Below are 16,205 nucleotides of genomic sequence, written 5' to 3' on the forward strand. Positions count from 1 at the left end.
GTGACTAGTGCACATTGAAATCTGACGTAAGTGTAAAATACACACACAATTTCAAAGGCTCAATTAAAATTATGTAAATTATCAATATACTTCTATATTGATTACATATTGAAATAACATTTGTATATACAGTTAAATAAAATTATTAAAATTGTTTTCACCTGTTTCTTTTTACCCTTTAAATGTGTCTACTTGAAAATTTAAAACTATACATGTGGCTCACATGACTTTACATTATATAGCACTGATTTAAAATGATTTGTCTTCTTAAATCCAGAAACATGGGAAGGAAATTTGCTATTTCTCAGAATTTTAGAATTTATAGTTGTATCCTGTATAATTTGAGCTATCCATACCCAGACTGTGGCATTTCAGAGAGTATTTTCTGAGAGTTTGGTCTCTTTATGTTATATACAAAATTAGATCCATTCCTTACTATGTATTCTTCTCAGATATATAATTATAATTAAGTTAATGAGCATTAGAAAACAACAGCAAAGGAAACATCATTGCTCAGCCATATGTGCTCTGTAGCAAATTTTTAGTGATTGAGAGTTTTAGGCAGAAGCAGGATTATTTATTCCATTCTACCTCAATCACTGAAAAGACTGATGTATTGAATGCAAGTCACTTTAATCTTCAGGTTCAAGAACATGTATTTCTGCTACAAGTTATCATTTCAAAGAACGTAGTTTAGTTTTTTGAGTTTCAACATAAATAAGATGAAAAGTTATCAAATTCCTGTCAGAGGGTTTAGTATGAAATGATTCAATCTCTGAACACATTAAAAAATAAATATTTCATGAATTTCAGCTTGAAATTCATACTGTGTGCCGAAGAGAATTTATCATCAATACAAGCAGTACTTACTTGATACTCTTGCAGGTTTTTCTGCTAAAAATAAAGAAAAAATGCCTTGCTTAACTCAGGTAAAATGCAAAGAAATTATACATCATAGGCTATATAAATGTATCTAATATCTTTTGACTTTCTTCCTTATTGTTCAGGAGCTGGTGAAGAAATGTAGCTCTCTATTGCCTGATAACATGGATCTTTGTAAGCTGTTACAAAGTGAGAGTGTGGCATGGACATATATACACTACCAAACGTAAAATAGGTAGCTAGTGGAAAGCCACCGCATAGCACAGGGAGATCAGCTCTGTGTTTTGCGACCACCTAGAGGGGTGAGATAGGGAGGGTGGGAGGGAGGGTGACACAAGAGGGAAGAGATATGGGAACATATGTATATGTATAACTGGTTCACTTTGTTATAAAGCAGAAACTAACACACCATTGTAAAGCAATTATACTCTAATAAAGATGTTTAAAAAATACCAAAAAACATGGATCTTTGAATAACTTAATCGCTTTTATGTGCGACATCAAAAAAGCTATTAATCATTGCAGGTTTCATAACATATTTATGCTTTTTAAACACTCATTAAAATCAGCAGGATCTTTGTTAAATTGCTGTGGTTTAACTATAATTATACCTAACTCCAGTGAAATTGCTTTGTATGATATAATTAATTTAAATATTTGCTTTACAGTTTCCAAATTCCATAAAATATATTATTGAGAATTATTTTCCTTTCACAGATGAATAAAGACAAATAACTACCCATTAGACTATCAAATATAAATCTTAAAGAGCAACATGCAAAATCAGCTTAATTTTTCATAATCATTTATTTATTAGTTTCAATGAAGGATTATAATTCTTCAAATATGTTTTTCCATTAAACTGTATGAATGTAGGACAAAGATATAAAGTGGAATGATTGTCCCAAACACTATAGCAGACATTCTAACTTTCTGAAACAAAGAGGACTGGTAACATCTATATTCCATTAACATTAGTCTCATTTAAAGGGCTAGGTTTGAAAATATAATTTTTAAGGAATCTGCATAACATGTTTTACTTTGAGACTTGTAGAGTTTCTGATATAAACCTAAAAATTACAAATTTAGAAAAGTTAGGTTAATGACAACAGAAAGGTTTATTTTTGTGGGGGGGATACTTATGTCTTCAGCAGCACATGTATAAAATTGCAGAACAAACAAAATAATTCAGAAAAATACTTTAGTAAAGCTAATGTTATAGTTTTTCATTTAAACATACTAGCGTTGGCTAAAGAGACAGGAACTTAGAAAGGAATAAAATAAACATTTATTGAGATGCAATGAACCACTCGTTGAGTGAAGGAATGACTAAGAATGTGCCTGTATTCTCAACTAGCTCTAGGTTGGACTTGTGCTTTCACATATAACAATTTTTCCCTTCTGTGTATTCATAATATGAAGATCTTAGAAATAATGGACTCACAGAATAGAGTAAGAAAGGAGTATCCATCCAATGTCCAAAACCATAGAATCCCTTGTGCAGCCCTCTAGTCTTAGCACTAAGAGACCACTTCCTTGGGGACAAAGTGGGGTACATTTTATCTTTGGGCTGCTCTGATTGGTAGAAAGCTTTCCCTTATATTTACCACAGTGTGGTAGGATAGTGAAATGTAATTGAATGGGCTTAAGTCTTTGATGTCACATCCACTTGGAGGCAATTCCTGAATAAATATGAGATGTTAGACTTCCCTTCATCTAGCATTAACTCAGCTTTAAACTGGGAATAATAATTGGTCCTGTACTAAGGAGGAAACTGAGCTAACAATAGGAAAGGATATAGCTACAGGTTTTCGAAATAATCCATTTCTTTTCATTCTTCTGGCTAAATATCTTAAAAGACATCAAGCTTTTGCAGAAAGTTCCAATATAAAAATTGTGTTCCTGTATCTTTGTACAAATTTGATATTTCTCTTATTCTAAATGTTACCCTTTAATATTACTGATAATTGTGTCTAGATATCCCCTGCCATTGCAAGTATACATACTACAGTAAGAAACAACAGAGAACCAGTGAAAAACAAGATTTCTCCCCAACCCCTGCCCCCCACCCCTGGTACACACACACACACACACACACACACACACACAAGATCTATGTATTTACTATGAATGAAAATTCTTGCTCAGTTATGGCATGTTTACTTAGCACTTTAAAATTTAAAGCATTTACATTTTGTTATATTTTGGATTAATTAGTTTCGCCTAAAATTTTATGACCCAGACTACATAATTCAGCTGTACTCTTATAGTTTTATGATAATATCACCAAAATAGGTCATTCTCATTTTAGGTAAAGAACATTTACCTGCCATGTGCATGCTGGCATCTGCCTTCTACTACCCACTTTGGGTCTACATTGAATTAATTTCAAGGACCATTATATAAATAATAAAAATATATACATCATATTAGCTACATTTTATGTAATCATTGATAAAATGAATCTCTTTTTACTACTCTTTTTACTACTCTCTCATTCTTGACTGTAGTCATGCTGCGAAAGTCTTTTGCAATAAAAGAAATTTTTCTTCTGGTATGTACTCAAATATTTTATGAAGGTTTAGGCTGTTAATAGTTTCTATTTCTCCACATTTCCTAGTTTTCCACTTAAATGTAAGCTTTCTGCTAGATTTCCTACCTGTCCACTTCCTCTGCTGTTAGCAGTAATGTATACCTGGTAGACTTCCTTGCTTTAAAAAAATTTAGTGTTAATATTAAGCACCAACGTAATTCAGGCATCTCCACATCAACATAGCATTTGAATCTTTACAAAGTTCAAGATTACCTTTTGTCACATTGTGTAATTGAAGACTTTCTTTTCTAGTTGGCACTGTATATAAAGAAAATGTAAATTAAAATGAATTTTTAAATAAAAATTTCACAAAATTTTGGTTCACTTCATCTCTGAGCTTTAGCAACGTGAGAATAATTTAAATGTTGTAAATATTTTCTTGAGGCTTTAAAAAATTTTTCTCTTCTACTAACATCTAATCAGTGATTTCAGAGTACTGAAATGAATTAGAGCCCATGGACAATGGGTCATTATGATTAACTGAATTTAGGTATAAACCAGAAAAATAGTGTCGTCTTTTGTTATTGACAATCTTTTTGGTATGGCTAAGAATGCTTTCCTCATGACTCGATAGAGTATTTCTCTGATGATTAAGGTCTTTGCAAGTTTTTTAGATAACTACATGGAAATCAGTGATTATCATATTATATTATGTAGTTTACTAAATAAATAAACCTAATGTTAAGAAAAATAGCAACTTACAATGCAGCCTCTAACTAGTTAGTTGCTCACCAAGGACCCAACACATGACTGCATACTGAAGGAGTGGGCTGCCATCCATTGCTCCTTTGACACTGCCATTACCACATAGCCACGATTATTGACCACATTTCTTTTTAAAAATCAGACCAGCAATCATCACATACATAAACAAAAGTTTTATTTAAAATTGAAATGAATTTTGACTCAAAATATTTTGTCTTCAGGGCCTTTCAATCTTTTAAAAATTACCTTTTTCTTCTTTAAGATATTTCATTTCTGCTTTTTCTATAGAGATAAAATGGTAATTAGAGTCATATACATATTTATTCATAGGTCTTCCTAAGGTTTGGAATTACATATTTTGTAGTCAATATTTACACTTCAGGAGTTATATGAAAAGAATTTTATGGTGCTAATTTAGCAATAATAGGTGGAGTTTGCTTTGAGATCTAAATTCCTGTTCCCTTTAGATATCTAATAATAATGCAATACATACACCCGTTGCATGGGTAACCCCAAAATGAGCTGCGGTTCTGACACATGCTTTAAAATCAGTGTCCACATTTTCATGAATTGCTTTAAAGTAGTATAATTTATGTAATTAAATATTTTTGAATTCCTGTGTTTTTATCACTAATTTGATATACATGTCTTAAGACGTCTTTACCTTTACTTTCCTTTTCAGATTTTTCAATTTTCTTCTTCACTAGAGGGTAAAATAACAAGAAACCACTGGTTTAAAAAACATAATTTTCTTACTCAATCTTGGAGTAAATATTTGGAGTTGAAATTTAATCCCATAAGTGAAAGGGGGTCAAGGCTCTGCTTTTTCAAGATGTGAAGAAAAAGTCTCCCTCCCATGTGTGAGAACATATGTATTTTTGTTACCCTTGGTTACTTGGCTTTGTAAAAGCAGAGCCCCCTCCTTTTGTTTTTGTTTTTTACATGCTTTGAAGTAAAGCTAGAAGAAGCCATGCATTTATTAATAAGTTACTCAAATGAGTAACAGAAAAAAATCTAAATTTTGTATTGTTATCTACAGGAAATGAGAATTTGATCGGTGCTATGGATGCTCAGTAAATAAACTGTTGAGTAAAAAAAAAATGTAAGAGTCACAACATATCTCTGGGCAAAATGTGGACACATGCTTTTTAAAACAGAATTTTGGTTGATTGATGCTTTTCTTCAACTATATTTATCAGACAATAGTAAGAAGGAAACCAATATTTAATGATGACAACGAAGTATGTAGTGGGAATGTTATATATGTTATTTCATTTAATATTTATAACAAGTGTTTTGGGAAGTCACTATGCCTCGTCTAATAGATGAGGAAACTGGGAATCTGAGCTGTTAAGGTATTTTTTTTTTTTTTTTTTTTTTTTTTTTTTTTTTTTTTATGTACAGAATACAAATAAAAGTTTATTGTACAAAATTAAGGCGTTCACAGTTCATAGTTCACTAAGGCTAAACAAAGACTAGGTAATGTTTTAAATCCTTTACAAAAATTTCTCATACACTTTCCCCTACCCCCAACTATTAAAATGGCCTGACCAAATGTTATCAAAAACTAAAACTATACATAACACCAAGTCCTTTAAAGGCAGCTATCCCAAATCTTATTTCTTGGCATAGGTGATCTTCATGGCATGGGAGGGTGTGATCTTAAATCCCTGTAAAGCATCCCTAGCAGCTCCAGCCTGTCCATCGTTTTCAAATTCAACAAAAGCAATGTCATGCCTCCCAGGTACCAAACGTACTTCCTTGAAACCAGGGAACTGATTAAACAGCATGGATAACATCATCTCATTAGTCTCTTCTGGTAAATTATTAAGGAATAAAATATAGTTTGGAGGGTAATCAGGGACCTGAGGATTTGGTGCTGCATTTCCTTGGGTATTAGCTGAATTTGGTGTTCCCTTCTTTTTTAATTTTGTCATTCATATTGTTGATATAAATTGTGTGATTTGGTCTGATATCCATGTTGTGGGTTAAACTGTTCAAATAGCCCGGAGGCGTCCGCCGCGTCTCTGAGCTGTTAAGGTATTTTCCCAAATGTTACACAGCTAGACAGAGACTCAAATTTAAATACTGTTCCCACAAATCTCTGTTACCTCCTCTGGGAAAGTAAATATTTACCTGATGCTGTTACTTCTGATGTTTCCTCTTTAGAAAAAAAAATAGAAAAAAGGAAGAAAAATACAAGGGAAGAATAGTTTTGTTTTTCAGTAGCAGACAACTGAACTTCATCTGCATTAATTAAATTAATTAATTAATTAATTATATTCCAATAATAATGACAACAGACACATACTCAAAATGGCAAAGAGACATACTGGTAACTAATATTTCTGAAAACTGTAAATGGAATCTATTCTGGAAATAGAACCACTCTACAAATTAACCTTAAACAGTCAATTCATATATGGTAGAAAGAATCAATTTGAAGTTCTTTGGGTGGTTTTCTCAATTACAATTATAAATCTCCATTACATAAATTTTTAACACGATCTGCACATGTGCATGCATGCATTCATTTATTAAATATTTATAAAGCAACTTCATGTATAAGATGTTGTACTGAGTGCAATGGGTGGTGTTGAGAGATGAGACTTTAAAATATCACAGAGTAAACTCAACTCATGATGACTACAGTCCGAGTAGTGAGACAAAACATAAAAATGTTATTTGTCTTAGCCTATGATAATGTAGAACCAACCCTTCATTTTGCTCTTTTAGTAAATTCATAGAACAATTATTTTTAAAAATATAACATGGCAAGCTTTAAAAAATATAGCTTTCCTCACAAATCAGTTCAAAAGATAATATTTTCTATAAAACCGAGACATTTAATTATCAGTCTAATATAACTTTTTTGTAAGCTATTTTCAAACAAGGAAAACTAGTTAAAACATTTTATAAGAATGAAGATATAAAATAATGTTTCATAAACTAAACAGTATTTGCCAATAATTATGTTGATATTTATTAGTATTATAGTTTTGACTTTCAGCCTTTAATTTTTGTAATACCTTTCATATTAGTAGCAATTACACAAACTAAATATATTAGAGATTTTTGCCAACCCAAAGGCAACATTTAATGTTTAACGCTGGAATCGAATCCATTCAGAAGAAAGTCTTAGATGCATTTCTGAGAAAGCTGTCGTAACACTATTAAGGAAACAGGTTAGTCCTTGGCATTTAAAAACTTTAGGCACAACTTCTAGATACACTTTTGATTGATATGCAAATATTCCCCCCAGGATAATGTCTGGGTCATAATTTAATAGTACTAAATAAACAATTTCATCTTTATGAAATTACATAAAATTTCATAAATTTTCAAAAATCTCATAAATCGTTGCATTCTTACTACTGTTTGAAATGCCAAAATAAAACAGTGATTCTGAAATACTAAAACAACTCACCTTCAGCTTTTGCAAAAATATGAAAATAAAAAGCTAATGTGTTAAGATTGAAGACAGGTATTCTGTGTTCTGAACATTTTTTTAACCCAGCAGTGACTATAAGAGGAATCTCCACACTGTGTTTACTCCCTAACAAAAAACTGAAAGTACATAAAAGAGAGATGCAACTACCTTTTTTTTTTTTTTTTTTTGCACAGGTATTAGTTATGGTAACTGTGTTAATTACACAGATAATGACAACACAAGTCATTTTAGGCATTTCTTCACATATGCTGGTATAGAGTAATGTATGTAATAGGCACTCAATAAATACATGTTCCAGGATCAATGAATACAATACACACAAACATTCTTTGTCAGTAAGAATCATTTATATAGGAAATGGTGTAATGTCTATTGCATTAATGAAATACCATACTAATTTTTACTGCATGTACAATTTAAAGAAACTATAAAATTAAAATTAAATAGCAAATTCTTAAAATTTTAGAATGGTACACTTACTTGGAGTTGGTTTTGGCTTGTCTAAAAAGTAAAGAAGAAAAGAAAGAAAATAAAAGAAAAAGTCAGTGATCATTTTCTAGCTATAGGTAAAATATCAGCCCTATATTTCCTAATTCTGTTTGAGTTAAAATAGGAAAAGGCTAAACTTATATTAAAATGAGCAGTAGGCAATGCATTTTGAGTAATTTTTAAGTCACATTCCAATGAATTCCTCAAAGAAGTTGTAAAGCTTGAAAGTACAGGGTCTTCTTGGTCTCTTCTTATCCCTGTAAAGCCTCATATTTCATTTTATGAAAAATGAATGTTCAGGATAATCTGAACTCCTTACTGTTTCTGAATGGCATAAAAGGTATATTCTGCCATTGTCTTTTCAGAATACATATTAATATTAATTAATATTAACTATTTAAACTCTTCCAATCCAGTATTTTGAATGAAGAAGCTGACTTTATAAAATCTCAGGAAAGGTAAGTGAGTGGTGGGTGAAAAACACAAAGCTATACTATCTAAATACATGATTTCTTTCTCCAAAATATCTTGTCTTCTGAAATTATTAACTAAAAGCATTAGTTATGCAGTTTTACATGTAAATATCTATTCATAAAAAAACTAAACATTTCATCATGATTGCGAAGAATTTGAATCATCCAAAATTAGGTCAACTAATTCATTAACGGTGGGAATACAAATTAATATAATTTTTTAAAGAACAATTAGGGATGTCTATAAAAATTACATTGAATATATCATTGCACTAAAAAAATTTACTAATTTTACCCCAAAGATAAATTTACAAAACTAGACAGGTAGGTATATTTATTATTGTATATCATTAAAGAAAACTTGTTAGATAACTTAAACATAGGTCAATCAGAGACTAGTTAAGTAAACTGTATACAACTGTACAATAGAATACTATCAATGAAGAAATGCTTTATGTACTGATATAAAAAAATCTTCAAATATACATTCTTAAATAGAAAAACCTAGGGACAAAGCTATTTATAGTATGTCATGATTTGTGTAAAAAAAGTGGGAATATATATATATATAATTTGTATATACGTATGTGTATATGTCTTTTATATATATTGCTAGAAGGAGACATTAAAAAATAACAATGATTACTTATCAGACATTTTTGGATATTTTGGAAATGGGAACTGGTAGAATAGGAAAAAAGAGGAGAGGGAGGGATATTTTCACAGTTTCTATATGCCTTAGTGTTGAACCATGCCAAGTATTATATATTTTTAAAACTGAATAATAGTTTTAAAAGTATTAAGCTATTATAGAATGGGATAACTTCTATTTTAAGCAATTAAACCAAGTTGAAATTCATGATTAGTTTTCAGTAAAATGTTATATGTGCAATTTGATAGGATATTTTACAGTATATCAACAGTGAATCAACATTACCAGTATGATAAATGATATTAATATTGACATCAGTGAAATACTGAATATTTTGGAAGGGTCTTATGAACCATGAAGGGAAATACTATTTTGTTAATACTGCTGTATTATAATAGAATGCTTAGCAATCCATATATATGGGTTATAGTATTTAGCAAAATGTTTACCAGCACTACCACAGTCCTTATATCAGATAAACTAGATTCTACCACAAAACCACAAGACTAAACATTACCAGGAAATAAAATGAAAGGTACTTATATGTTTTGCTTTAATTTTCAAATTTAATAAAAAGAGTGAATTAGGACAGAATATAAACCAGAAAGGCAAAAACACCTGTTTTTATAGATGGAGATTCTTTTTCTTTATGTTCAGCTTTTTCTAGAGAGAGAAATCAAAATTAACTGACACTCTGTAGATTGTTTGCATAGCAAGCAATTTAGTATTTACATATTTGCAGGTGATCCTCAGCATGCCTCCAAAGTCATTTGCATGTAACTTGGAACACAGAAAGCATATTGCCATAGAAACACATTAGAAACAAGGTCAGGTTCATTCTCAGGACATCCTGTAAGATACTTCGAAGGTGCTAGCCCTCTTAGGGCCATGTGGTATAAGAAGATAGAATATGACAAAAAGGAGAATAATAATAAGAGGATTTTTCTTTATTTGCTGAAGGTTGAATCATTCTTTGAGGATATTTCAAACCAGATGACATTTGCCTTTGGCATTTTACAAGCTCCCTTTTTACCTCTCTGACTCTTACTTCCTTTCTTGCCACATCAGAAGCAATTTGGTGCTAGTCATTGGTTTCTTGTTGAAAATGTAACCTAGACTTGCCTTATTCCAGAAAGTGCAACGTTTTGTATTTTCATTTTTCTGGAACACCCTCTCTTTTCAGGTTCAGTTAGAGCTCTCACAGATGAATCTCAAGTAAATCTAGGACATAACAACTGTAATCAAAATGTGGAATTGATATTCTTCTCAGCCCTTTGAAAAATATTTGAATTAAAGTAAATTTTAGATCTCTCTCTTTCACCAAAAGTGGAATTTCAAATAAAGCTACGTGGGGTAGGATATTTTGAATGGAGTTGAGAATATTTGGAAATACAGCAGATCACTGCCAAGTGTTAGTTCTTACTAATCACTTCCAGGTTTAGTCCTCCTGAACTGTTCTGGTTTACCTGTCCTTTCCTTCCCTCATCCTGAATTTGGAGATTCTCTGAAATCACTACTACTTCCTCCCCATCATCTTGCACCAACAATGAAGTAAGTGGGGAGATGTGGGATCTATATTGTCATAAGGTTTAATTGTATATTTGTAAATTAGGGATTGATAGCATTCAAGAATGAACTTCCATGAACTTAAGTTGTATAAATTTTAGTGTTAAATAAGCATGCACGATAAAAGAAGCCAATATTCAAGTTATTAAACTGTCATAATAATAACACTGCAAAAGTATAATAAATTAAAGTAAAAATAATATGAAATATACATTCAAAATACATGCAATAGGTTCTGGGAGGTGATTATGTTCTTTTTAGGCTCTATATATTTTGCCATATCTCCTGAATCACTAATATGACCTCCTAACTGGTCTCACCAAATTCATCTTTGGACCTTGTCAATTCATTTTTCATACATGAACCAGAGAATATTTGACAAAAACCACTCATATCTTCATCCAAGCCTCTGTTTCACAAATATATGTATGAACCAATATCACAATTTTGACACAATTTTGGACATATTTACTACCTGCAACAATGGGCAAATATTCACACTTTTCTGAGCCCAATAGTCACCTTTTAAACTCTCTACACCAGTAACATCTGTATTACTCCTGAACAATAAAATGGACAATCTTTAAAAATCTATACTCATGAGAAAATTCCATGATTTCAATAAACAAATGGCAAAATGTTTATAATTCATAAAATTATGAATAACATTAATACCAAAAACTACCTACCATATAATTAATGCTGCTTATAGGAAACAAATTAAAAACAGTATGTGGTTCATAACACCAAAAATTGTATATCATTTAATTTTCCTTTGTTATTCATTATGTATGTTTAAAAGATTGCCCATTTACCCTAACTTCTTAGTGATATTTTTATAGCCTGTATGGACTCACTCTTTTAGTATTAATAATAGTGATACAACTTCCAAAGATTTCTTCTGTATAATTATACTGAATTATTAATTAGTAGTGAAAGATAAAGATGTTAAATCAAAGCTGTAGCAATAAGGTTAGTTTATCACCTGTAGAGGTACTTTAGCCTTGGGCAATGCTAAAAATAACAATTGGGAAAAAAACCCGGGCAAATTGTTAAAGTTAAAATGGCCAAGCGATACTTTCCAGATTTTATTTTCGTCTCTTACTTGTTGGTTTGGGTTTGACTATGGAGAATGAAAGAAAGAAAATGGCATGTGATGAATACAAACCATGGAAAAAATTACTCTTTAGCATTTGTATTTATTCCTTCTTCATTTTAAGTTCTCATCTTATCTTAAGCTTAATCCATTCTCTCTGAACACTATTATTTCACTGTCAGCAAATACAATAAACACACTGTTTATTGAAAAACTAAGACACACAAAATTTTATGTAAAATTTGAAACAATCTATATATTTGGGACACAAATACATTGGGCTAGTTTCTTCATAATATCCAAATACCCATATAACTAAGTGAGATGCTTAACACTTTAGGGTGCAAATTAGAGGAATGTTAACTAAAATTATGAGCTAAGGCAATGACTGGAATAGAGTACAATGGTTGTATGGGGTAATGTGAAAATAGGGTTTCTTTCTCATGAAATACAGTCTATAATTTCTATAAATAATTAGTTATCTCCTGAAATCTATTATATTTTCCTCTGAGAATGGTATTGAAATCCCAATTATCATGATTATCTCAGTTAAAAGAAAGAAATTACTTCACAGGCCTTTTCCTTTGGAATGATTTTTAGTAAGAAATGGGACTCCATTCATGGCGGAGGTAGGTAGGATTTTCATCTTGGGATCAAATGGAGGAGATACAGTGTTTCAAGATGTCAGCTGAGATGGAGACTTAATTTTGTTTATCCTTTTAGGAAAGAATTTCAGAATTTCAAGAGTGTGTACACTCCTTTTGTTTTTTCTCACGTGAAATGATGGTTTGATATTTTTCCTTTGATATTATATGTTCTATTGATCATTCTTCAAGGCAATTTTTAAAATTTACACAACCAGATAAGTCTCTATGGAACTCTCATAAATGGAAATTATTCCATCTAATACATGAACAGCAGACAGTTTCAGATTTATCTGATTTTAAAATTTGAGTAAATGTGTTTTGAAAATGAGATTAAACACCTAAAAATAGTACATGATAATCAATGCATGACATAAATTTCCTTGTGAATTATCTGTAAGCTTAGGCCAATCATACTTTAAAAAATTAAAGTATGTCTCTCTAGTTTTCCACCATTAATTTTTATTGAGTATAACTTTTAGTTATTCACAAGAATCAAGAATCTTAGAATTTATGGCACTAAGAGTGCACATACTTCAGTAAAGATGTGTGGGTCTGTGTTTGCACACGTGTGGGTGTGTGCCAACATAACATAAAAACTGATACATAGAAGAAAAATCTAAAATAGCTCATTTACCTGTTTTTTCTATTGTGATAGCTTTTGCCTGCTTGACAACTTTTTCATCTGTGGTAAGAAAAAATATTAACACAAGTGGAAATTTTAAATGTATCAGTACAAAACAGTGACACATTTCAACCTTGATGTTTTGTATTTTCTTTGACATAACACCAATACTGAGACAAACTTAGCTGTTTTCTCAATAAAACAGCAAGTGATATCTTTTATTCAAATTGGATAGGAGCACAAAAAAATCTGTCCAGCTGCATATGTCCTTTACAGCTTTCTTGCCATAAAAGTTTTCCTAATTCAAATGGTCCCCTAACCTCTAACCAAAGTATACTCTATCCTTTGCCTTCACTGTATTTCACTGTATTTATCTACACTTAAGTACACATAAAACATGTATTCCCTTTTCATTATTGAATAAGAACAGGAAGAAACAATTTTTTATCTTTCTTGAGCAAGATATCTCCCTGAGAACCCAAGATTAGCCTGGGAACCCAAGTTTTTATGTTGCAAAGCTGGGGAAAGGCAAAGGTGGTGCATTTATGGGATGTCTTCTGTGCTGTATGTTTTTGTAGACATAGTCAAATAGATTTGGGTCAAAGTAGAGGGATTAGTAAAATGATTCTATATAAAATTAAACTTTTCAAGTATTGAGCAGTGAGAATGAATCAGTTAGTCAAATATCCTAATTAGAAAGTTTCACTGGGAAACAGAATTTAGAGTATGAATGTGATCACTGAAATAAAAGAAAGATGTGGCTAGAGGGCAATGCCTTTGTTATATACTCAGAGACTAAACTCTCTCCTTCTCTCAGTATTTCACCTCAAAAATGGTTGATAGTTAGGACAGAAAAGAAAGTAACAGGGTTTACTATTCATTATACCAGGAGGTTCTAAAAGTTGTTTCTAAGGTTTTGCTCATGTCAGTACAGACTGCTTTTCTCACCTCCCCATAGTCTGGTTCTGCTTTATTTATTTCTATGGTTTCTGTTGTTGGTGTCTCATATTCTTTAAAGCATAAACAAGTAAAATCATACTGATACAAATCCATTGAAAATAGATTGTATAAAGTAAAATTTTAAAAATATAAGCAAAAAGTTACCTAAGATACATTTAAAGAAAGTATGCTTTTACCTGTGTAAAGATTCTGGCCTAACTATATTCACAACATCAGGGAAACAAGAAAGGACAATATTCTACAGAACAACTGGGGCTTGACACAACCTCAAATTTAAATTCATATTTAATTGTCTTAAATTAAAATTTAAATAAAGTTTCTATTCTTAAATAAAAACAAATTATTAAACTAGTCTTGGTAATTTCTCTATTTCTCCTTATGAGCAAAGCCCATTGGCTTACCTCTCTACTTTCTACAAAATGTAGGACCAGGAATAAGAAGATGAAGGAAAGAAGTAAGGATGAAGGGAAGTAGGAGGAAATATTGATTTCCTTTTCCTGGGATTTTTGGAATTCAAGATGATCATGTTTGAATGAGCCATTCCGAATTACAAGTTTTCTAGTGATGTCTTACCCCAAACAGAACAAAACAAAATGAAGAGACCAATCATCTGAATGCTGGCAAAGATGGTCTTTGTGCTAAGCTAAGTCTCTGATGGGAAGGAATCAGCTATGTAGTTATATCTGGCAGATCAAGTTCTCAGCATGAACTATGAATCATCCCTAATAAGTTTAGATTTGACTCTAAGCTCATCATCCTGTTAAAGCTAGAACATTGAAAGACAATTTGATACTATTGTACAAACAACACCTGCAAAATACCTGGTTTACCATGAGAAACAGCCTTTTCTGGTTTCACTATGTCTTGTTCTGTAAATAATAAAAAGAAAATCTTTTCAGACATTTAGAAGCTTTATAAAATAACATATGGTGAATTTTCTCTGTGACGTGGTCCAGTGATTTGTTTAGTAGAAAAAAATGGACAGATTTTAACAAATGTGTCCATGGAGAAAAACTGTTCCTTAATTTTCATGTCATTTCATGTAGTTTAAATAAAAAACTTAAAGGTTTTGGTTGCATGAAAACAATATACAAAGAATTCTTATTTACATTTAAGCACCTATAATTTCCAAAGCATAGGCTGTAATAAAGTATACATACTGAGGCACAGATTGCAAATATGTATTATTAAAGATATTTAAGTTTTTTGTAAAAATTCTATATCAACTTTATAGATAAAATTAAGATACATACTGTGTATTTGAGCTTTTTCGGATGATGCTAGAAAATAAATATTCATAATTATAAAAATTTCAATTAAATCACATGCAAAACTGTAGTATTTAATAATAATAACTGAAAGTTTTAAATATTACTAGCCTTAATTAGAAGTTTTAAATGGTATTGGGTTTCTGATTTTTTTAAAAAAGAGGTAAAATGCAAAGTGTTCATATCTGGTAATACATACTCATCTGCAGCAAATAAATGTACTCAGGAAAACAAATAATAAGATAGTAGTTAGGCATTTTTAAGCCTTGATACATTAAAAAGATACATTATTTACAAGAAAAACTAGACTCAAGCTTATGATCAGTTGTCAGGTAAGCTCTGGTAAGAATTAAAGGAATAAGTATTGCATATACATCTAGACTTGGATCCTTGAATTTGTTTTTATTTAAGAATCCTGCTACATAAGTTTTTATAATGAAGAAATAGCATCCATAGAGCCTGAGGGTTTTGTTGACTTGCCTCAGGTGAGTAACTAGTTGGTACCAGAACTAGGACTTACACATTAAATAGCAGTGTACACTTGGAAAGATTGCCCTTATTTTAGATCAATGTTACCTCTTAATAAAATGATTGTTAGTCTGGGACAATCTCTTAGTGACATCACCCAGGGTTTTGAATAAACCAGACCTGGGCACAATTCTAGCTCCAATATTATTAACGTGAAAAGCTTGGAAAAATAACTTTCTAAACTTGGTCTATTGAACTGTTTCCACAGATATGAAACATGGGTAATAAATGTCATGTTGCATGTCTCTCCTAGTGATGGGATGAAAATGGAAT

General features: G+C 31.1%; 1 protein-coding gene across 17 annotated transcripts in view; it reads right to left on the minus strand.

The window, feature by feature from the left end:
- TRDN (triadin) overlaps positions 1-16,205 on the minus strand; it is a 502,784-nt gene that overhangs the window by 153,525 nt on the left and 333,054 nt on the right. For 16 of the 17 annotated variants that reach the window (XM_067010670.1, XM_067010684.1, XM_067010683.1 and 13 more), the window contains 11 exons: positions 15,390-15,416; positions 14,958-15,005; positions 13,189-13,236; positions 11,917-11,934; positions 9,864-9,908; positions 8,112-8,132; positions 6,317-6,343; positions 4,845-4,883; positions 4,427-4,462; positions 3,689-3,733; positions 871-894 (listed from right to left, as the gene is read on the minus strand). In XM_067010670.1, the coding sequence (XP_066866771.1) occupies positions 871-894; positions 3,689-3,733; positions 4,427-4,462; positions 4,845-4,883; positions 6,317-6,343; positions 8,112-8,132; positions 9,864-9,908; positions 11,917-11,934; positions 13,189-13,236; positions 14,958-15,005; positions 15,390-15,416 (378 nt within the window). The remainder of the gene's footprint in view (positions 1-870; positions 895-3,688; positions 3,734-4,426; positions 4,463-4,844; positions 4,884-6,316; positions 6,344-8,111; positions 8,133-9,863; positions 9,909-11,916; positions 11,935-13,188; positions 13,237-14,957; positions 15,006-15,389; positions 15,417-16,205) is intronic. The other variant, XM_067010676.1, reaches the window with a different exon arrangement.

Source organism: Kogia breviceps, chromosome 13 (assembly GCF_026419965.1).
Source record: "Kogia breviceps isolate mKogBre1 chromosome 13, mKogBre1 haplotype 1, whole genome shotgun sequence".
NCBI classification, from domain to species: domain Eukaryota; kingdom Metazoa; phylum Chordata; class Mammalia; order Artiodactyla; family Physeteridae; genus Kogia; species Kogia breviceps.